Source organism: Aedes aegypti, chromosome 2 (assembly GCF_002204515.2).
Source record: "Aedes aegypti strain LVP_AGWG chromosome 2, AaegL5.0 Primary Assembly, whole genome shotgun sequence".
Lineage (NCBI taxonomy): Eukaryota > Metazoa > Arthropoda > Insecta > Diptera > Culicidae > Aedes > Aedes aegypti.
This window is the reverse complement of record NC_035108.1, coordinates 291,395,872-291,415,005: the sequence shown is the minus strand read 5'-3', so window position 1 is coordinate 291,415,005 and position 19,134 is coordinate 291,395,872. Positions and strand designations below refer to the sequence as shown.

The following is a 19,134-nucleotide window of genomic DNA, read 5'->3' as shown; positions in this document are numbered from 1 at the left end:
AAGCAACCATTGACATATACAATTAGTCTATGCTGTGCTATGATATTATGGAGAAATTTGCTTTTTGAATTTTGTAACGCTTCCTTTTTACTAATGGACTGAGCGTTACATTGCCAAGTCCCCGAAAAATCCGAACGAAATGTTTCTTTATTACCTGCAAACGACTTACGCGCCACTCCTAACAGGAGGTCGTTGGCGGAGATTGTTTCAGGGATGCCCGGCCTGAAACTCCAAATCTGTGGGCGAGTGTATCGAAACTAGTTCAAACCAATCAAGGACTAACTTGAAGTAGTTACCAAATCGAAATCACTCAAAATCATTTGATAAAAACATTTGTTACCGTTAATTTCTACGCAAACTACTTTAGTGGGAGTGCCAAGTCTACTACTCAATTTAAAAACCTATTTATTCCATCGCGCATTGTCTATTTACATAATTAAAATCATTTATGGATCATTCTATATATGTATGTATGTATGTAGGTAGCCACCATCCTAGCTTTAGTCTTGCTCTGCATGCGGTTCCACTTAACAGTACAGTCAATTTTCATTATCAATCTGAATTCAACATACTATTGTATGAAGGGCCAAAATGGGGTGTGGCGGACCCGTAAGCAGAGACACTTACGCGAAACCCGCGGAAATAGAGAATCTCCTTCCAATAATATGATCCAACGAAAAGTATAATGAAATTTGCAATACCTGTCAAGTTATCCACGGGATGATTTGTTATGAGAAGGGCGCGTTAAAATCGTTTATGGATCATTCTAATTAAATACCCGGGGTTTTAAAAGTATGAAATTCACCTAATTCAAATTGAGCTCAATTTGTTTCAGTATGTTTGTTTTATTAACGACACTTTACACCAGGGACGAATGACCTTCGGGTTAAAGTTCTTCTCAATCAAACAACAACAACAGCAACACTAAACTGGTGCATTCGTGTCTGAATTTGTTTCAGTGATCACTGACCTGTTTAGACCCTTTTCGTTTGTTCGGCTGCAAAGCTCCTCGACGACCAGACGGATTGACGAATTCGACACCTGCTGTTGGGTTTTCGCGGTTCGCTTCTCACTACGCGAAAGCTCTTCGCGCGGTACGCCTGAGCGGTCGCTCACTCTCTCGGCTTGACGAAGAAAGGTATGAATCGTTCGGCGCCTAATCGGAATTCGGACAGGTCTCCGAGTCATTGAAGTGCGTTTGTAATGCGGTTTGCATAAATGTTCGGTTCCCAAGACCTTCGAGTAGGCATTCAAATATATTTGCGCCGTAAAATTAACGATTTACAGTTGACTCTCCATATCTCGATGTTCTACACCTCGATAACTCTCCCTATGTCGATGATCTCGTAGGTCCCTTCATTCTGCATACGATTTCTCTCTCTATATCTCGACATCCTCCTTATCACGGTAGACACAACAAGATAAACTATTCCCACGTGTAAACAACGATTTTTCATCAAAACATTTGTCGTCATTTCTATCGTCAAGCATGAGGGCTTGAGGATAGTAAAGGAGAGCAGGCCTTGTTTTCTTTTGCACTCGTTCGAGTTTGCGATAGGAATGACGTCACTGCCAAATGTCATTTTGCGGAGTAACCTTGCTTCTTTTTACCGTGCTCCTTATCTCGTTATCTCCATTTCTCGATGTGCTCCTGTTGATTTTTCGTTCTCAATTTTCTTCGTATGTCCAAGGTATACTCAACAAGGTATTCCCACGTGTAAACAACGGTTTTCAATCAAAACATGTGCCGTCATTCCTGTCGTCAAGCATGAGGCTTACAGGATAGTAAAAGAGAGCAAGCCTTGCTTTCTTTTGCACTCGTTCGCAGGGCTGTGCATTTTCGAAAGCATTTTGTGAAACACGACCCAGGTAACCATAAGCCGTATATCAGGCCCAATCCTCCATATACGGCTTATATAGTGCTATTTAACTGCTTATTGGCATTTTATCAGCCGTAAATCAACATTTTGGCCCAATATACGGCTTATTGGTTACCTGAGGAAGGTTTGGTTGCGTCGTCTCGATGGTGACGAGTAACTGTGTCGCTTCGTTCTTCTTTCACCACCACTTCACTCATTCGTTTCGTTAACTGATTGAAAGCAGCGAACAAGAAAGGTGAAATGAAAGAGTAAGAATTTCGGTTCATTTGATTTCATTGAAATCTATCAAAATGTTTCAAATGAGATTTTACCTATTTTTTGCAATAGTAATGTATATAACTTGTTAGGTAATAAATTAAGATAGAGAAAGTATGCGGGCCACCACGTCGTTTATTTGAATTAATCTGCCTCTAAAGTTAGAGACTACCGATTGAAAGACCACCTCGCTGCGGTGAAGCTCTGATATATGACGCGCGACGCACAGGCAGCACGAAAGAAATGAAAGACTATACGCTTGCTGCGATGAAAGGAAATGTTTGTCGGATTGAAACGAAACAGTAGAGTTTCAATCGAAAGGGAAGCTTGAGTCAGTCAGATGGGGACTGAAAATGCTTTCAATGAATTGAAAATGGACGGCCATGCTCGTTCGAGTTTGCGATAGGAATGACGTCACTGCCAATTGTCATTTTTCAGAGTATAATACCTTGCTTCTTTTTACCGTGCGTATGTCGATATGATGAATATTAAAGGTTACTAGACCAAATTTTAGGGAATCAAATCAAATATGGAATGCGGAATGAGCTTCTAATCTGATTGTTTATTATTTTCCTAGTAACGAAGTAATTTTCGATCTAGTGTCCATTAACACTTTGTTCTTTGTCTCGATCTCTCCCTATCTCGATGGTCCCTTCGATATCGAGATGTAGAGAGGCAACTGCAGTGTCCTTTGAGAGAAACAATTGCAACATTCTGCGTCGTGGAAAATTTTACCTTTTTTGTTAATTTTGCCTACATATTCGTCTTTCAATTCGAGCAGTATGGATTGGACTATGTTTGTAGGGTTTCGAGTAGCTAAAGCCATTTGCAATAACGATAGGCAAACACTTTAAAATATCCATTAGGGTTATCAAGTATACGTTACAAATTTGAAGCAATTCACTGCAACTGAAATTCTGGTTGAATTCCTTGAAAATTGTTTGGAACAATATCCTGTTTTAAAGCATGAGGAAATCCGAACGAAACTTTGTAAGAAATCCTAAGCGTGTCCATAGAAGATAATCTATAAGAAATTACGGAGAAAATTCTTGGAGGCATTTCTAGAGAAATTTCGGAAAGAATCCCTGATGGAATAATGGTGTAATTTTTGAAGACATTTTTTGCCAAGCTACTGGGTAGAGTGGTAAAGTGGTAAACAACAAATATCTTGGAGGAATTCCTAGAGATATCTAGTGAACAATCACTGGAGTGATATCTCAAGGTATTTTCTGAGTATCTTTACAAAAATTCGTTGTTAAATTCCTAAAGTTATCTAAACGGAAATCTTGAAAAAAAAAACATCTAAGAAAAAACCGCCGAAGAATCACTATGAATCAAACTATGCGAAGAATCTTCATTCGCATATCCGCGCTATGAGCTTGTACGGTAGTACAGCGACGAATTAAAAGAATAATGAAATTTTATTACCAAGATTCTACAACCGCTATTGCTTTTTCTCCATTCATTCCAATATGAGGAAATAAATAACGTTCGATCGGTTGACACTTAGTCTCGGCGATTGTGGTAAGTGATAGACAGTTGAAGAGCATCCTGTGGTAAAGCATTAGGTATAGTGCTCTGGTATTATTCATCCATAAAGTATGTGAGGATGCTGCGTGCGGGAAAAAAACTTGATCCGTTGGAATTACATGGCGGAGGCAGCTTGGCATTCTCCTCTGACAAAATAACCAAGTAGCAATAACAATTGCACAGCACAGCGTACGCAGAGCATCCCACAGTGTTACGTTTTGTCGATTTCGTGCGCTTTTTGAGTAGCGTTTTAAACCTGTTTAGTGATATGTTTTTTCGGAGAAGTTTTTAGATATATTAACGCAACTTTTGATGCATTTTTTGTGATAAATCCACCTAGCAGTGAGATAGAAATATTATTTTTTCATAACATTCAGACAGACTTATTACAGGGTGTCGACTCAATTTTGAAAATAAAATTCCCTGACTTTCCCTGACCTTCCAGTCGTTTTCCAGAAAAATTGCAGGCCACTCAATTAATTAATTTGAACCGAAATTAGTAATTCAAAAAAGATACATATCCGAAAGTTTGCATGATGTAAAGTTTCACATACACATCATACTCATATTCAGTTTATTCATACTAGGTCGTATGAAGAAACTGAACAAAAGCTATTACTTTACTGAAATATATTTGTCAGATAACATTTGTTAGCGTTTATTCAAGTTGATATGATAAAACTGAGCAATTGAACAAAGATGTGCTCGGCTACTGAACTACCTCAAATATAGTATCACAAATTTCAGCCATAAACGACAATTCTGGAACCTTTCCTAATTATACCTGATTACAACTTTTTTTATATAAGAAGCAACACTATTACGATCATCCACCATGCTTTTTAAATGCAAGAAATTTATACTGAAATTTGGCTATTACTTTTCCAGGTAAAATTCTAGCCAATGCCAAAAAACTTTTTTGGAGAATGGCTTCAAGAAATTCCACATATATTTCTCAGAAATTCCTCCTGAAATTCTTAAACAAATTTTTACAGATATTCCTTCAATTCTTTTCCATGACGATTTCCTCTAAAAGCTCCCAATCTCCAGGGTTTTCTAAAAATTGTTAGAGTATTTCTTATAATCTTGAATTTCTCCAAGAATAGAATTTGGATTTTTCAGGATTATTTCAAGAATACGTCTAAAGATATTTTTCAGGAATCACATAGAGTTTTTCCCAAAATGTATTCATTTTTTTTAAATATTTTTAATAATGCTTCACGATGATTAGTTACAGGTAATTTATTTTAGGTATCATTTTAGGATTCCGATATGAATAACGCCTAGGTTTTCTCCTCAAGGAGTTTATCTAAGTATTCTTAAGATGAAGATGCAACGAAGCCACACCTAAAATATTCAAAGCACAAATCTAGAGAACCAAACAGCTGTTCATGCTCCAAACTTGATCGATTGGTCACATGCTGATGATGATCAATCGATCCAATTCTCAGAGCGAACGATTACTTGGTCCATTAGATTTATGCTCTTGAAAATTTGAGGTGTGGCTTCGTTGTATCGTCAATTTAAGGTGATTATCAACAAAGCCAAATTTCGAATTTTCAAGCTCACAGATCTAGAGAACCTGATAACCATTCGCGTTAAAAATTTGATGGGTTGGTTGCATTCTGGAATGATCAAACGATCACATTTTCTGTTCAGAGCGCTGTTTGGTTCTCTATTCTATTTTATGAGCATCTCCAAGTAATCTCACAAAATGTCAACAGCTTGTTGAATAGATTATTTCAAACAATATTCTTGAAATTTCTGCTTTTCAATAATGTTCTGGATAAAAATAAATCGAGAAATTTTAAGAGGCATCCTCAGAATTTCTAGAGTATCTCCTGATTATTGTAAGAAAAAAAGCTGGTCATATCTATAAGACAGCTCCTGATAAAAAACCTGAAGAAAGGCGGTATTATCTGAACAAACTATTTTCAGAAACAACTTGAAAAAAAACAAGAAATATCCTGCCCATATCCTAATATTTGAAACATACGTACTTTCGACAAAATTCGTATGTATTTATTTTCTCATGCTGCTATTTTACATCAAATAAGAATAAAACTGTCCAGAACATTGAACCGAAAAACTGTACCATCATCAGGAACACAAATCTAGAAAACCAAATAGTGTTTAGAGCTAAAAAATTGATTGAGTCAGTAACAATTTTTTTTCAAATAAATTATTGTTTGATTCATCAGATTTATGCTCTTAAAATTTTGAGATACGGCTTTTATTCATCATCACTTAAATACGAGAATCCATATTGGTTTTTTCTCTATACTTAGTTTCATCAGTTCTACTTGATATTTTGAGCAATTTGATATATTTTTTGAGCAAAATGCGCCAAACTAGGCAATTAGTTGATCTAGGAAACTTAACAACAAAATATTTTTAAATTAATCCACGTCAATTTCGAAGAAGTTGTTCGGAGAGTACTGTTGATGCTTTTTAATTCTGAGGATAAATATAAGCAGTATAGTACAGTTTACTCTATTATGCATAAGAGCATTTCCTCAATGGTTCTGCAATTTTGAAAGATTGATTACCATTTTTATTCCTTATATGGTATTGCTGACTTAGCCTGAACAATATATTTTCAGACAATCAACTCGTTTGATGTTGTAGCATTGATATTTTTTCCCTGACCTCAAGTGAAATTCCCTGACTTTCCCTGACTTTCCAGGTCAAAAATTGAATTCCCTGACATTCCCTGACTTTCCAGGTTTTTCCAGGTAGTCGACACCCTGTATTATGTCTTTGTCAAAAAATTAGAAATGACAATTTGAAACAATTTTGTCTTTTTTGAGAAAAAAGTCGTTGTATGCAAATGACCCCTAAAAAACATATTTTTATCACAATTTTTTTCCAAGATGTTTCACCCGGTCTAAGCCTTATGAAATCGATGAATCACTTCGTATTCAGAGATATTCGAGTGACTGCGTTCTATACTATTACTTGTTTTTCGGTTTCACAGTTAACGCAATTGTTTCAATGACTGCGAAGCCAAAAAGAAACAAGTAATTGACCAATAGCTTCTTTACTTAAAATGAGAGATAGAGAGTAATAATATTCAGTAAAACGCATGTTTTAATATGTTTGACAACTTGTTGGAAAACATTTGACATTTCTCAAAAATCGTAGTTAAAAGTTATGAGCAAAAGTGGTTTAAAACGAGTTTTTTACACATATTTGTGCACACTATGTTAAACATTTTATGACTTTTTTTTCAAGATTTTTAACATTTTTCATGTCTTCTACAAAATTATTAGATATCTCTTAAAGTAAATAGTCAAAACCAATGGATCAATTGTCAACCAACACGTTACAACAAAGACATTGTCCTGGTCTTGTTGCAACAATTCTATTCTGCAATAACAGTTTATAACCACTTGAACAGAATATGACAATGATCAATCACTGCGTGTCCAGCGATTTTCTAGGCTTTGCATTGTAATTTTTGAGAACTTTCTCCGTGTTGGTACCGTGGTGAATCAAAATCCGGAGGGTACCAATATCCGGACACTCTGATAGAATATATTAAAAAAAGATTAAAATAAATATATATCTACTAAATTTCATACATAATATTCACTTTCAATGTTGCTGATCATTTTACAATCATTCGCAATCTAGTTACCATTGCCTAAACATAAATAATAACCAAAACAAAAAAGTCGCTCCGGTTGCAAGGGGTGTTTCTGCAGTGTGAATCATTTTCGGTAAAAGTGGCGATGAACATTCAGTTGTGTACATGTGTTTAGTTTATGTGTTTAAATTGCATTGCTCGTAAAGTATTTTGAATTTAAAAGTGAAATAAACGATAGAATGTGTATTCTGATACTCTACAATTGTAAAATACGTATAAATATGCATATGACAGTGTAAAAGATACCGTCCGGAATTTTCGACAGGTGGTTTTAAATCCGGACATAAGTGAAGAGCACAGTGTTTTATTGCTAAAAGTGAATATTTGGAGGGTAAATCTAAAAGAAAACTTGCAAACATTATCAGTTATATGTTATCAGTGATTAGAATGCCGTTCTATACACAGAAAAACAGTCCGATTCAAATATTTCTGTGGTTCTAGCATCTAGCACCTAGCCGTATAGGTTCAGATTCAGTTGGGGTGATTGAACCACAAATTAACAATCATTTCAATATCATAAACATCATAGATCAAAAGCCTTCATAAATGTGACCTACGATTAAATGCAGATATTTTTTATTATGGATATTGTTGCACTATTTCATATTGCAAAAGTGCTGTCCGGATTTTGATTCACGAGTGTCCGGATTTATAGACAGGTAATGCTTGTGGTGTCCGGATTTAAGGACAAGACAAGTCTGATAGTTTTGATGATTTTCATGTTATTATCATAACTTTCAACATAAAATTTACTTTTCTTACCATGTTCTAATATAAAACTATGTGTAGCAAAAATGAGCTCACATCTTATTCGATGAAAAATGGTTTAAAACTGAGTTTGAATATGTGTTCCAGCTTAAGCGTCCGGCTATTGATGCAGCACGGTAAACATCCCCAAATTTTCCAACAGCATCCATAAAACAGATTCGATTTTATGTTTAAAATAACTGATTATTCACGAGTTGAAAAGGTTGCAACAATGTTGCCTCCTGTGATTGTCAGATTTCAGAACGTTGTTCCTTATTGGTATGAAATTCAATTTTTGTGGTGGCTTTTTATTATTACAATATCGTACAATATTACTCGAGCGATGTACAGAAAACCGATTGCGGTTTCATTGATAAATTAAAAATATACAGCACGCACAAGGTGTCCACTTTATAAAATTAACAGTCCTTATCGCTGAAATCAACGGTTAAGAGGCTATTCAAAAAAATGCACTAAATCGGCAAAATAAAATACTGTGCATCCGAATATAATTTGATGGAATTATCTCCCATCGGTTGCTCTGCGGAAAAAAATCGAGATCGAGTCGTGTTGGTTGGTTGCTTGGCTCGCTGCGCCAGAGAGAACTTACGCGGGCGCCATAGGCTCAGTAACGATCTTACGCTGAAAGAGTTCACACGCGCGTATTCGCTGAAAGACTGGCGCCCGTCGAACGCGATCTACAACAAGCCAAAGCGTCCTTATTATTGTTACGCGCGGATGCAACTAAAAAAGCCGCGATCGTGACGTTCTCACAGCAAGTGCGTGGCCTTCAGAACTTTGTGTTACCTTCTTCGTGAGTTTCGTAGACTAGGTGTTTCCCTTACTGGCATCGACGCGTGCTTATATGCGAATTGCATTGTGCCATACCATCTGCGCCTCGAGATAGATGAGAACTCTAGAGCAGAGCCTGTCGACGTCTGTAACTATTCACATTCACGGTTGACATCAATTGAAGAATAAAGTGGATTATTTTACATCTCCAATTGCAAAAGATAGTTAGTCTCGTTTGTGTCTGGTGATTAAAAGTTAAGTTTGTTTGTTCTGGAAATAGTTGTTGTTGATATTTGTATAGTGTACGAGAATAAGAAAACGGTAGACGTTAAAAATGTATATGTACGACCCACCAAAGAAAAACAATTTCACATCAGTTGAAGGTAAGGTTTTGAACATTCAACAAGTTGTCAAATTAATTTAACATAATACTTCCAGTAGTTTGGGATTACTAGTTCAAATGTTCAAGGCATAGGGTGCATCTTATGCAGCACTAATGGATTGAGTTTTTGACCCTGTATTTTCATATTTATTTACCAAATGGGTAGGTAAAGTGTTTCGTGTTCACTTCGTCATTTGAATCATATAACTTCAGCTATACACATTGGCCATAACGAAGGCTTGATTGTTTTTGTTCTTGAGGTCCAAAAAAGTCTGGAATTTATAAAAGACATCTACAGTCGAAATTAAAAAAAAATCACGCAATATTTAGGAAAACTTTAACCTTTAACAACAGTTTTCATCTCGTCTTTATTTGAATGTTTAACCCCTCTACCGGCAGATTCATTTTTACCGCAATAAAAATATTCAAACCTCGATAACTTTTTTGTTTCTTGATGTTTTTGCACCATTTCACAAATTCTCAAAAAAAAAAAAACTTCTTGTTGAGGAATCTGTATCGATATTGATGATTGGTTATACCTAAATCCAGAGATAATCCAAAATCTAATATCTCAGGCTACAGGATTTTTATCGTTTTCGGATATTCACTCTTCGGAACAATACATTAATGAGAGTATGTTGTGAAAAAAATGAAACCATTTGGTGCAGCCATCTTTTAGTAATGAGCATTCATGTGTCTGGTGCAACGCTGGCCAAATAAAGATCTTGAAAACTTCAGAAACCATCATCTCGTAATTTTCAGATATCTCCTAGAATACTTAACCGATTTTTGTTTTTTTTTATTGCGGTGAAAAAAGCTGCCGATAGAGGGGTCAATACATTGTTTGCCACATAACCTCCCTTCCTGCTATCAGTTTGACGTATAAAAGGACAACCCCCCACCGACATGTGTATTAAAGATTTATAGCTCAATTCAAACCAAATGTGTAGAATGTAGAAATCGATTGAGATTGCTAAAGTTATGGCTGTTTGTTGTTTTATGACGTGAAAATTGTAATCGATCCACCTTCTATCACATGGAACCAAATAAACAAATAGTAGTTTACGCAACAAGTTGCAGAATGATGATTTTTTCAGCGCGAGTCGTGCAAGCCTCGTTAATCACGACGAGTGCTGTAAAAATCGAGTTTTGAAACGCATTACGTACAACATTTTTTGCAATTTCATAGAAGACCACATGAGGATATCAGAAATCATATCGGGATGCATTCACCATCATTTTGCAGTTATTGTGTAATTATTCATTACGCAACTCAAAACAGTTGCGTAATGGAAAAGCGTTGCGTAATAGTCATTACGCAACTGATTTCAGTTAGAGTTACGTACTGCATAATTCAGTACAGGAAAGTACCCATTTTTATCTTAGTTCTACGAACTATTCTCATAGGAGCTCACAGCTAAGAAAATGTTTTTCTTTTTTTTTCTATCTATTAACGAGATTTTTAGCCCTGGGTTAGTTCATCTCGGGACCCACGGCTTTACTTCCCTTCCGAAGGAAGTCGTCACTGAAATTTTTAGTAACTATCTGGGGGATGGGATTCGATCCCAGGTCCTCGGCGTGAGAGGCGTGTGTTCTAACCACTACAGGCTAAGAAAATTTTGTTAATTTAAGTTTATTTTCATGCACATATTTTGAGTATCAAAATGAACGTAAAATTCAACGACCAATCAATTAATTTTCAATTGAATTCACATTAAATTTACACGATCATGTACAATTCAACCATTCTTAGTTGAATATTCAATACATATTCATTTTTTTACATGATGCTCTAACAATACATGATATTGGTTTATTTTTACAGTATTCTTCAGCTTACACTACATTGACATTTAAAAAATTTGATCTGTGAATAATCGTATGCATTGAAGATAAGAACGAAAAGAAAGGGGTTTTCAGTCATTTATTTACTGCAATTTGAATGTCTATTCTTGGCATAACAAACGTAAGATTTGTTGAAATATGCACTTCAACAGAAAAGTAATCGCCTATCTCGATGCGTGGGAAATTTCTTGCAAGAAATGCTCAAGAAAAGCATTTTTCTTTGATCGCAGTACGCTGTTGAAAAGAAATGTCAATTTAAATGGAGCTCACTGTAGAAAATTTCTCGACCATTTCTTGAGCAGAAATTTTTACTTTTCTTGAGCTGAACAGCATACCTAGCTCATATCTATAAATTACAGTGAATCAAATTGTCATCGAAACACACTCAAAACAAACAACAAAGCAAGCTCGCTCACAATCGTTTATCCCAACTGTTACAGATTGAGATACAATTTCAAGAAAAAATGTCATGACAAACACAAGTTGCAACATTGTTGCAAACTTTCCAACTGTTATTCATAAATTTGTTGTCACATGATCATATTAGCACGTTAGGTTATGCACATTATTTGCCGATTAGAATTATAGTGGCAACTAAACCGTTCTATTCTTTTAACACATTATTTAATTGTTCCAAAGTATTTCCTGTGAATGAATCTAAATACATATCATGATTAGTTTAATTTGTTTTGAATTACTCAACACAACTATTTTCTTTTGAACCACGTACACTGCCGTGAATCGCAAGTCAGTCCCATCTGCAAAAAGTAGGCATTGAGAAAATGGACTGTAAAGTTTCCAAAATCGTTTTCCATACGAATATTCAAAAAATTCCAGACGATTGGGAATCGCTCAAATCTTAATGAAACTTTCGCAATTTGCTTTTTACTACAATATCTTATCGAGAAAAATATAAAGATGATCAAAACACGGTTCATTGTTGTGTTACACGATGCGGAAATTTGTAGTGGGACTGATATGCGGTTACTTTTCATCATGGGACAATTTGACTTGCTGTTTTTTACTAGTTTTTCCGAACAAATCATATGATCTTATTAGTGCAGCTGAAAGAGCATTGAAAAATATGTTAAAACCTGAACTTAGCTCAATTTTGACGAAAACGCAGATGAGACTGACTTGCGATTCACGGCAGTACATGGCCGTGGCCATAATTGACTTATTATGTTTAAATAGATAAACTAGATTCGTGATCATTATTATTTTGATAAAAAAAATCCGTTCGATTTTGGCACGGTTCGATTTCTGTATTCAACATGAAATTATCTGTCAAAATTAAAAAGGCATTGTTGTATGGTGTGTGTGTTTTTGAGTAGCGTGCTATGATAAAACATAAGCTTATGACACTATCTTGCTTGAGTAATGATCTTCAAATGACAAATCATAAGAGCAGTTACGTAACGTAACAACCTTAACAGTGTTATTTCATATAAAAATTACGCCTTAAAAAAATAAAATACAAATCAAGTTAAAAAAATAATATTCAATATTTTTAATAAAGTTTTGTTTTGATTAATTTGGACATACGACAATTATGCGGTCATAATCAATCTGGTCGCAAACGGTCGCAGCTGCATTTATGCGCAAAATGTAATATGACTATATGGGCAACTCTCACGGAAGAACGCTTGAAGAGATTCGATGTTTCTCTTTCCGACATGTTGAATATTTCTGGAATTTTGAGTTTATTGAAAAAATCCTGTATAATGATGATGCAGTTTCCAATTTTTGCTAATTTCCTTTCTTATTATTCATGAACTGCCTTGAATAGCAAGTCAGTCCCATCTGCATTTTCGTCAAAATTGAGTTGAGTTCAGTTTTCAACAAACCTACCAATGCTCTTTTAGCTGTCTCAACCCTCTAATACCCAAATTTTTATTTTCAATTTCAATATCATATGTTGGGCATCTCAGAGAGCCGAAGGAGATGTAGGGTTGTGAAGGAGAAAATGGGGTCGTTACCCGTTCTGTGGCGTAGTTGGTTAACGCGCCCAGTCTAGCGTATTGGGAGTCGTGGGATCGAAGCCCACCAGAACGATTCTATTATTTTTCACAATTTTACATCTCAATTTGTCCAAATTGACTTTTGTGTCTACGTCCTTCAGGTATTGTCAAAACACCGTCGGCTGGTTAAGCCGTAATAGACATGACAACCCTAGTTGAGTATTGTTTTTTTGTTTTTATTCACAAATCTATGAATTTTTTTGATTTTTATAATTTTTAATTTTGAACAACCCTATCATTTTTCATTTTTTCTTGAAGCCTCTTCTACTGATTTTTGGGAAATAATAAAAAATCTATTTTTTTACGGTACTTTTAAAAACATTAAATTTTTATTTTTCTATGGGTTTTTTTCTTGTAATTAACGGAAAACAGGTATGAAATTATTTTTATACCATCATGCTCTTCTTCAGTGATAGTTTGATTGAAACATATAAAAGGTACGATTTTTTATATTACACGTTAAATGGACGCTAGGCATTTGTAGGTTATATAAGAAAACAATTGTTCAAACTATTTTCAAAAATACCAAAAATACAAAAAAGTTTCAAAAGTAATAAAAAACTTTTCTTATATGCGTGTTATAAGTCAAGGTTTATGCCAAAATTAAATTATTTTAATTTCCGAGCTACGAAAAAATGATATAATAATATGTGTTTGAAAAAAGTAGGAAAAAAACAGCAAGTCAAATTGTCCCATAATGAAAAGTAACAGCATATCAGTCCCACTACAGATTTCCGCACCGTGTGTTGATCATCCTTATATTTTTCTCAGACAGATATCGCAGTGAAAAGCATATTGTGAAAGTTTCAATAAAATTCGAACAATCCCCTGGAATTTTTTGAATATTGGAAAACGGGTTTGGAAACTTCACAGCCCATTTTCTCAATGTCTACTTTTTACAGATGGGACTGACTTGCGATTCACGGCAGTAAAGATTGAAAAAAACATTGTTGAAAACGAGTGCAATTAGTGACGTACTTTTAAAAACATCGTAAACATTTCAGATATTGTAATGAAAGTACATCATAACATTTCGGTATTTACAGCTTCTTTCTTCGCTCAACTCGTCTCACTTACATGGCCTATACCGAAAAGTAAAGGCAAGAATTCAGCAAAAATAGTAAATAGTATTTACAAGTTTCCACTTGTTATATAAGTATTCAACAAGATATCCTTGTCGAAGTTGATTTTTTAGATTTATGTCATGGGGGAACAAACGGTGGTGAAAAGTTCATTTTAGACTATCAGTTTTGAAACTATTATAGCTAAAAATAGATAAATATTTTGACACAGGTTTGTTAAGCATAATTGAGGTCAACAGGTTATAGTTTCACCGTGTGATATTTAATTCTTCTCAACTATCATAGTTTTTTTCTGGAAACATTGATAATTCTACTAAGATCAAACTTTCGCGCCACCTTACCCCACATGTTGTTGAATATTTGTCTAGGATTCCACAAAAGTAAATATCTATTCGGAACAGAATTTTTCTAGTGTAAAACAAATGTTTGTCCTTCAGCTCAATGACAGTCTAAAATTGGATATTATATTTATTACCAAAATTACCATACCATATTAACACAATATTTCACACCAACACGCTTATACCTCTTGGTTTAAACCGATGTTCACAATATGACCAAATAAATTAGGTTCATTGGAAACAGTTCACAAGCAAACTATTTTGTACTGAGAATTGATTTGTTTTAGCTTATTCTGTTCGCAGTATTATCAAAATATCAGAATAAGGGGGGTCTGTAGCCTTGAGGTTACGCTTTCGCTTCATAAAGCGGAAGGTCATGGGTTCGATTCCCAGCCCCTCCACAAAAAACCCGTCCAGCCACCAGAAGACGCCTCACGGAGGACCGTGCTTTGTGGAGCACATTCATCCTCCGTCAGTATCAGATGGTGACTGAGACAAACTGACCCTCTTCGCAGGCAGCTAGCCTCACTAACAACAGAGCTCTCTTCTACCTGCTCGGTGTGAGAGTAAAAGAGTAGGAGAGAGTGAAAAAGTTGATGTAAATATAAATAAGTTAAAAATAGATCTGTATCGGTAAAGAAGCTACAGATCACTTGATTCCGGCACAGCATTGGCCACGAGCACGGAGTGCCTTAAAAAAAAAAAAAATATATATATATATATATATATATATATATATATATATATATATATATATATATATATATATATATATATATATATATATATATATATATATATATATATATATATATATATATATATATATATATATATATCAGAAAGCAGATAGCAAATTTTTTTTTTCGGAGTAAATAATCTACATAAGAAACTATAATATAAGAGTATTTCCCGGAAAAATAAAATACTATAAAACTGAGAATTAAGAAAAATTGTCGAAAAATCTAGTTTTTTTGGTCTTTAGTGTCGTGTACTAGACTCGGCTTCACGAGGATGTTAAAAGGTTAAACAATACCTACAGTGACTAATTCGAAAATTCTGATGTCCTGATTTTTCAGTATATGTTAATAAGGTGAAAATCAGGAACAAATAACAGTGTTTGATACGTGACCCGAGCTGTCCAGTAACCCCCAAAGTTAAACTGACATGGGAAAATGGTGGAACAGCTTTGCAACCCAAAGTTTCTTCCATACCACTGGTGCAGTTCGAATGGTTCTCAAAAACATTCACCATTAACAGGAAGATCTGACGGTTGTTCTGCTTTTCCCCGATTGTAAGGCCCACAGAAAAAATTGCAATCAAAACTGTCATTGTCTACTTTATACATTGCAATGTGAGGAACGAACCTGTCATCTGATATGCACGGATGCAAGGGTATAATTTTGTTATCATCGACTAAACGCACATTTCAAAAATTTCGAGGACAGTGAAGTTTGAAAGAACCGCTTATAAAATAAAGAAGGGTGCATTCTTTATTCTAATAGCGGTTCTTTCAAACTTCACTGTCCTCGAAATTTTTGAAATGTGCGTTTAGTCGATGATGACTAAAATATATCCTTTCTTAGATTACTTATCGTTCTTTTTTGTTTACCACTCTGTCGTTGAAGACTTTTATAAGGTACATCCTTTTGAATCTTATCACATTTCGGGGAAATGCCATTCGAGGAACTGGAGGGAAAATGACACTTAGGGAAAAAAAGTCCATGTCGATCAAAACTTCTGCTAATGGAGCATAATGGGAAGGGAAGGAATATTAGTTAGACAGCTTTTGTTACTAGAAACCGAAGAATCTTCTGCATCTCCACAGTTGCCATGGGGAGGATATTGGGTTAGAGAAGGTTCAAATATAACGTTCTTCGTTTTTCGGGATTTCTAGAACCCCCTCCCCCCTCTGTCACGCTTTTTCCAATACCTAATACATGTACTGTCACACTTTCATAGACACCCGCCCCCCTCCCCCTAATGATGGACGTTATTTTTGGATGGCCCCTTAGTGGGATTAGGTAAAGATCTGGGAGTCACCATCAGTTGGTGATGGCACCCATGATATATTCACGATGTACGCCGAACAATGCTACCCTGTTTAACGAAACCGACAATGAATTTTACCCTGTTTAACAAAACCTAAATGTTTCAAAATTGGAAACGACATTACGTATTATAAATACCAAAATACAGAGGCTGCTTCCTCAATTTAGTATTCTTAAGAGCACTTTTATAGTTATTACATTGTGCCTGGGATACGAGAAATTTTCCGTTATGGAAAAATCCTCGACCAACGGGATTCAAACCCACGACCCTCAATATGGTCTTGTAGAATAGCTGCGCGTTTACCGCTACGCCTTATTGGGACACTTGATTATGGGTTCTTCATTAGTTTTAAAGTTATAAATTTTGAAAAGTAAACATTATCATAGGTAGTTTATCGTTAAATTTTCAATGACTGTTGATTGAAATCTTAAAGTAGTTTACACCTGTCACTAGAGATGGGCGACTCACTTACGAATCAATCAAAAGAGTCGACTCTCGAAAATGAGTGAACGAATCACGGTACTTTTCAAATGAGTCACGATTCACTACAGTGATATCTCCATGAGTCGATGTTCCATGACTCGATATCGACTCATGGAACCATACTAAAAACAAAATTTCATGGTTGCTATGATGGTCCCTAGAAGTAGCTTTCCAAAATAATGCTGTTCCATGACTCGATATTTCCATGAGTCGATGGTCCTTTCAATATCGACTCATGGAGGTTTCACTGTAGTACCGAAAATGAATCAGGGATAATATTTTTAATTTGAATTATCATAGTCTATTACAATAGACACGTACTTATAGTTAAGGAAGCTGTATAAAAAATGCTCTTTATCAAAAATAGTTATACAGTCGACTCTCCACATCTCGATGTTCTACATCTCGATATCTCTCCCTATGTCAATGATTTCATAAGTCCCTTCAGTCTGCATACATTTTCACTCTTCATATCTCGATATCCCCCTTGTATCGATATCTCCATATCTCGATGTGTTTCTGTTGATTTTTCGTTCTCAATTTTCTCTCCGTACGTCGATATGATTAATGTCGAAGGTTACTGGACCAAAGTTTTGGGATTCAAAATAAATTAGGAGCGCAAAATGACGTCTGTTTGTGTATTACTTTCTTGACAATGGACACGGTAAAAAGAAGCAAGGTATTATACTCCGAAAAATGACATTTGGCAGTGACGTCATTCCTATCGCAAACTCGAACGAGTGCGAAAGAAAGCAAGGCCTGCTCACCTTTACTATCCTCAAGGCCTCATGCTTGACGATAGGAATGACGACACATGTTTTGATAGAAGATCGTTGTTTACACGTGGGAATAGCCTACTGTCGTAAACTGCGCTCTTTTAAATACGGAACAGTAAAACACACGTCCGTTCTCACGCAAATCCGTTTCAAAACTGATTCAAAGGGAAGCTTTCATTTTTCCCGCGAACTACTTCATGCTGAGCTTTTTCTACACTCTCGACGAAACATAATCATATTTATTAAAAATTGGACTTAAACTTCACTTGTTCAGAATAATTACTCAAATGAACAATAATTTACCCACTAATAACTATTCCCTACATTCACCCTCTCCTCTACTCTTACTTGGAATCTATGGAATGAAAATCTGGCACATTTTTATTCTAATCAAAGTCATAGAAAGTTTCACAAGATTCTTTTCACATCATACTTTACATTTTCTAACACACCGCGTACAGTTCTGTCTGAACTTAGTCATGCTATTCTGGATTGAGCTTACCAGGCTCGAAGCATCCCATAAGCAGCAAAGTCAGAGAAAGTTTCACAAGATTCTTTTCACATAATAGTTTATATTTTCTAACACACCGCGTACAGTTTTGCCTGATCTTAGTTATGCTATTTTGGATTGAGCTTGCCAGGCTCGAAGCATCCCATTAGCAGCAAAGTCAGAGAAAGTTTCACAAGATTCTTATCACATCATACTTTACATTTTCTAACACACCGCGTACAGTTCTGTCTGAACTTAGTCATGCTATTCTGGATTGAGCTTACCAGGCTCGAAGCATCCCATAAGCAGCAAAGTCAGAGAAAGTTTCACAAGATTCTTTTCACATAATAGTTTATATTTTCTAACACACCGCGTACAGTTTTGCCTGATCTTAGTTATGCTATTTTGGATTGAGCTTGCCAGGCTCGAAGCATCCCATTAGCAGCAAAGTCAGAGAAAGTTTCACAAGATTCTTTTCACATCATAGTTTATATTTTCTAATACACTGCATACAGTTCTGTCTGATCTTAGTCATGCTATTTTGGATTGAGCTTACCAGGCTCGAAGCATCCCATTAGCAGCAATGTCAGAGAAAGTTTCACAAGATTCTTATCACATCATACTTTACATTTTCTAACACATCGCGTACAGTTCTGTCTGAACTTAGTCATGCTATTTTGGATTGAGCTTACCAGTCTCGAAGCATCCCATAAGCAGCAAAGTCAGAGAAAAAATCTTCTCACATCATACTTTACATTTTCTAACACACCGCGTACAGTTTTGCCTGATCTTAGTCATGCTATTTTGGA

General features: G+C 35.4%; 1 protein-coding gene across 2 annotated transcripts in view; it reads left to right on the top strand.

Moving 5' to 3' along the window:
* The window catches only part of LOC5569183 (myosin-2 essential light chain), a 63,810-nt gene that overhangs the window by 32,078 nt on the left and 12,598 nt on the right, over positions 1 to 19,134 (top strand). Inside the window, exon 1 of one of the 2 annotated variants that reach the window (XM_001652716.2) lies at positions 8,694 to 9,236. The exons of the other annotated variant lie outside the window; for it this stretch is intronic. Coding sequence (XP_001652766.1) covers positions 9,188 to 9,236 — 49 coding nt within the window. The 5' untranslated portion in view covers positions 8,694 to 9,187. Of the gene's footprint in view, positions 1 to 8,693; positions 9,237 to 19,134 lie in introns of those variants that run through there. 2 annotated transcript variants of the gene reach the window in all.